At 40.3% G+C, this 5225-nt stretch overlaps 1 protein-coding gene across 1 annotated transcript in view; it reads left to right on the top strand.

The window, feature by feature from the left end:
* Window positions 1-5225, top strand: part of LOC118321959 (phosphatidylinositol 3-kinase regulatory subunit alpha-like) — a 115887-nt gene that overhangs the window by 96239 nt on the left and 14423 nt on the right. Inside the window, exon 4 of the mRNA XM_035653534.1 lies at window positions 390-521. Coding sequence (XP_035509427.1) covers window positions 390-521 — 132 coding nt within the window. The remainder of the gene's footprint in view (window positions 1-389; window positions 522-5225) is intronic.

The following is a 5225-nucleotide window of genomic DNA, read 5'->3' as shown; positions in this document are numbered from 1 at the left end:
AGTTGTTTGCTGCTATATTCATGTTTGAAATCTCATATAAATAAGCATTATCAGTAAATTCACTTTTTGAGTTGATAAATTTGCTCAGTAAAGCTCACGACAATCTACGGTTCGACATTAACATTCATTCATAAATTCAGCTCAGTTCATTTTCAGTGAAACATGAACACAATGTCAGAATGAATAAATTATATAAAAGGAAATAGCAATTCGGTCTGGTTACCAGGCTACCAGTGGGACCATGAATATTTACATCTGGCATTTTACAATAATGTTCATCTGGAAGTTGGGATTTCTTGTTTTAGAACAAAGTGTCGGACTGACAGTGTTCTGACTCATATACACGATCTTTCACATTTCCTCTTCATGTGTGTCTTTTGTCCTCTCAGATCCAGTCTCAGTGGATCTGGACCCGTATGATGTGGTGTCTCTGTCTGATGCCCTCAGAGGTTTTCTGCAGGATCTTCCCGCCCCCATCATCCCCTCTACAGTCTACAGCGAGCTGGTCTACTCTGCTCAAGGTACAGTGTGCTACAGTGGAAAACACACGCAGGTGCACTCATGTCAGGTCAGGCTAACAATGTATTAAAGGGTCACACTAACCGCCTCTAGAGGTATCGATCATATAGAGTTTTGGTTTTATTTTTTCAAGGTTTGTGGTGCTCTCAGCAAGTAAAAAAGAATCAACAGCATTCGGAAATGCTCTTCCATGTGCACAGCGTACAGTTCTTCCCACTTTTTGATTCAATCTTGAACAACAGATTAGAGTATATACAGAGAGCCAGCACCTTCCTTCCTGAAGCATGAACTGCAGTGCGCCTGATTCAAGGCACTGTACACTGACAGTTAAGTACTAAACTAAATCAACCTTAACTTAGCATTCATTTCGTCACCATAATAAAGCATAGTGTTGAATGCATAGATAGGCTAACAATCACGTTACATCTTAAGCCAAGAACACCCACCATGTGTAAAGACGCACACATCATTCAGGCTTTGATATATTTTTTTGTCCACCAAAATCTGTAGTTTGCGTTGAGGCAATTCAACTGTTTTATGTCAAGATTCAGTCCAGTGGATGTTGCTTACATAGAAATTGAGAGTGTATAACTTTGGAAATGCTATATAACTTTGTGTTATGTGCAACCAATCAACATAAGAGTGTCAAGATTTGCAAAAATCATATAAATTGGTTTAATTCAAGTTCAAAACTAAGCTAATTCCTGGTTAGCTGTTAGCTGTTTCTGAGGCTTCTGCCATGATGAATGTGCCTGAGCTTTTCGCAACATTGCTGAGGAGGGTTTTATGACTTAGATTTCAGTTTTTATCATATAACATCTTTGTGGCATGTTCGCTAACACTGCACTAACACTATTACTGCAGGACCTCACTGTGACCCATTTCCATTAGAGCTACTTTCTACCAAAGAAACAGTCGACAAAACTGGTGAAATTATGATCTGCAGTTATTCCGGGTGAAAGACACGTTGCTGCATATTTCCTCTGTCACTTGCCATGAGCGCCAACGCTCGTCACACCTGACAGATTCCTGCCATATCTGGATGTAAAGACGACAAGGCTGTACCCTCTCGTCAGCATCAAATTCCTTCTAATCTCCTGACAGCTTCAGGATTATATAAAAACAGACTGTGTGCTGAAACGTGGCTTAGAGCCCGGTTCTCTCTCTCTTTTCTCATTTTATGTACAGCTGACCTGCTTGTTCCCCCTTTCACCTGCCGCCCACCTCGCCCAGTAGGACCTCCTCTCTCCAGCTTTTAGGAACTCTCGCACTCTTATATATTTTTAATGAACCTACCTTGACATTCGCTGTTTCGTGCTTTAGGTGGGGGGTGTGCGTGCCGGTGTGTGGAAATAAAAGAAAGTCAAAGACACGTAGACAGATTGTGCACGTTAGCATGCGTTTGTCAGGACAGAGGCATCGTCTGAGCTCGCAGGAAGTTCACACCAGCTTCCCTGCAACCTGCTCCCAAAAAATGACTGGGCTAAGCTCCTCGACATGATCTCCAACTGAAAACCCCTTCAATTATGTAAGTGCTTTTCTTTCTCTCTCTCATGGTCCTCGACCCGTTAAGTGACAGCCCTTTTTTTAATTTTACTTATTCATGGAATCATTTTAAATCAGGATAAACCACTTTGAAAGGGTGCATCAAGTGTTTTGTACAGGTCGCCTGAGGTCAAGCCAATTGAAATTGAACTTCTTATTTAGGAAGGGGTCACTTGTAGAACACTGAGTGATTCCTCCCATGAAATCAGAGGGGATTATAAAACAGGTCTGAAGCATTTCATTTATACACTGAGGATAAGTCACGCAATAAGATTGTGAGATCCCTGAAAAGTAAACTATTTGCTCAAGGGCAAGTGGTGAGAATCTTTTATGTCCCTTCCTGCTGCTTCTTCTTCTTCTTTAGCTGCTATTTAGGTCTGTTTAGGTCTATTTAGGTCTTCACTCTGTCTTGAAACCCTAAACCATGAGACCTGTCACTCAAAGCGGTCATGTCGTAAATTATGTATAACTTCCAGCCCTGATATAATAATTTAAACAAGTGTCATCATGACAGTTGTCATGAACAAGGAAATTAGCTATAGAGACCGAAAACAGTTTTTTGAACCAGGCTATAAACATGTTTATTTCTGCTGTAAAGTTGGACAGTTGGGACCTTATGGAGATTGACTCACTGCTGGAGCCAGCCTTTAGTGGCCATTTGAAGAACTGCAGTTTTGTAACTTCTGTTTTGGCTTCTAATAAAGTCACAACATTTTGTGGGAGTTTATTAAAAAAATTTCCAATGCATTTTTTAGCATTGAAATTTCAGGAGAAGGTGAAAATTGTTCCAGTGAGAATACAATTGTTTGTACTTTGGTGACGTATGGCTCAACAGTTGGCATAGAGGACGGCTATGATTGGTAAAACTGCCAGGAAACTACAATGAACAAACTTCCTGGAGGGACTGAAAGCGTTAAGCGCATGAGGAGGTGTTTTGGGTGGTGAAGGTCGCATACAGCGTTGGTATGAGCGTATCAGATCTGTAGACTAATAATGAGTAATGACAAGTAATTCAGGCCATACTGTACACCTGTATGAATGTGACTGAAGTATGAAATGTAAGAAACATCAGTGCTTTTTGCAGCTATTTTCTGAAAATACCAAATACATTTACCTTCATTTTATCTGCAACTGTAGGTTAATTGCCTCATAGCCACATCCACGTATTTGATAGGTTGTTTGACTCATATATATATAAAACAGTACTGTCATGATCGCCTGCAAGAACTGTTCTGTATATGCTGGGCTGGAGGGCAGGTTGTGATTATATCCATATGGATGGAATCAGTCAAATTTGCCTCATATGAAGGCAGGGACTGTCTCTCCTGTCTTAGTCAAATCCCTGAGATTTGTTGATGTTGCAACAGTTAAAATTCCCTCTCATTCCTTTTTATTTGCTACCTTTCCTCCGGCTGTCCTGCTCTCTGGGAGACGAGTCATTCTCGCATCTGTTTGATCTGCATCCATTTTTCCAGTCGGTCGCTCATCCTGGGAAATTCCCATACTCCATTAGAAATAAAGATAAAAACGTCCAGAGTTGGAAGGGATTTTAGGATACCTTTCCAGCCCTACTGACCCACCGATGGGAAACACAGTTTTGTTCAGCCGCCCACAAACAAATATAAAAATGGTAGTATTGACTATTACCTAGTAAGTACATGAAAACCAACTGGGGAACTAGACAGTATAACGCAATCAAGGTGTGAGTATAGTACCCATAAGGAAATGATAGTAAGTACTAAGTTATTACATAGTAAGTACATGAAAACATGTATCAAGTCAAGTCAACTTTATTGTCAGACACATACCCACCTGCTGCATGTCGTCACCCCTCTCTCCCCACTTTCCTGTCTTTCTTCACCTGTCCTATCAAAATAAAGGCATAAAAAAGCCCAAAAGATATCTTTTATATATAGAATATACGGCCAATCTGTAAGTATCCTGTAGTAGCTCAATGTGTCATGGATGCTTATGCAATCTTTTTGTGTATTAAACACTACTTAAGTGACAGTAAATGTCCAGGCTTGAAGTACCCAAAAAAATTACCTAATTACAGTAATGTGAGTAGTTGTAATTGGTTACTTCCACTCCTGTTAAGGTCACACAGTCTTTCGAGAAATGTCAAAAGATGCAAAATCCCATTTGAGCTCTAAAATTAGGCTGCAAAAAGTGTTTTTGGAGGCTGAATTAAATAGAAAACTGTAGGCTTATGTGCGTCATCACAGAGTCAAACTCCATTTAACCCTCAAATTAGTCCAATCATTTTCTATTTCAGAGCAATCTTTATTCTGTTGTTTTTTGGTAACACAATAATTACATTTGTTGTCATCAGATGGGTGTAATCCTCCTATAATCCTCCTCTCATCTGTTCCTGCAACACTCTGACCACAATCAGCCTTTTGTCATTAGAGCCGTGCCGGTTTTATTATTTCCAGCTTTGTTTAAAAAAGGGGGATCGTGACGCTCACATGTGCGAAAGCACATTTTTTTAAACTTGTGTTTGCTGCAGAGGAGAGATGAATGAATGTGATGCTGTTTGAGGTTTTTTATTTTCTAAATTAAAGTCACAGTTCACGCCTGCCGTATTCTTCCTCATCCTCCTTCTGTTGTCGCTCCCTGAGTCACCAATCTTTCTGATTTAATCTGGGACCTTCTACACTTCCTCCCCTCTGCCCTTTTTCGTTTTTATTCATTACTTTGCCTCCCTCCCTCCCCGGTGTCTATTTTTTATCCTGTCCCTGTCTTTTCTCATTCATTAGTTTTGCGAGAATTAGTTAACCCTAATGGTCTCACCGAGGTCATCGTCTGCGAGGATAAAGGCCAGCTGGCCGAGTCTGACTGACCACTGTCCATCTGGACCTTCAGAGGAGAGACTGCGGACTCCTTCAGAGATAAAATCTCATGTGTTTAATGGGACTATAAGATAAGACATTTTCTATATAATTCCACTTTTTCCTTTTCAAAATGTAACATCACATGGACATGTAGCACTCAACCAAGGGCCCAGGGTGTCCACAGGGTGTTAAAATATCCAATAATCTGAATTTAAGGCCTTGAAATGTCTTAAACATGATATTGAAGAGGCGTTTTTTCTTATTAGGGCCCGAGCACTGAACGTGCGAAGGCCCTATTGTAATTGAAGGAATTCTTATTTTTCCTCC

Source organism: Morone saxatilis, unplaced genomic scaffold, assembly GCF_004916995.1.
Source record: "Morone saxatilis isolate NCDOM2014 unplaced genomic scaffold, NCSU_SB_2.0 Contig12, whole genome shotgun sequence".
NCBI classification, from domain to species: Eukaryota; Metazoa; Chordata; class Actinopteri; family Moronidae; genus Morone; species Morone saxatilis.
The sequence above is the reverse complement of the archived record's forward strand: the minus strand, read 5'-3'. Positions and strand labels throughout refer to the sequence as shown.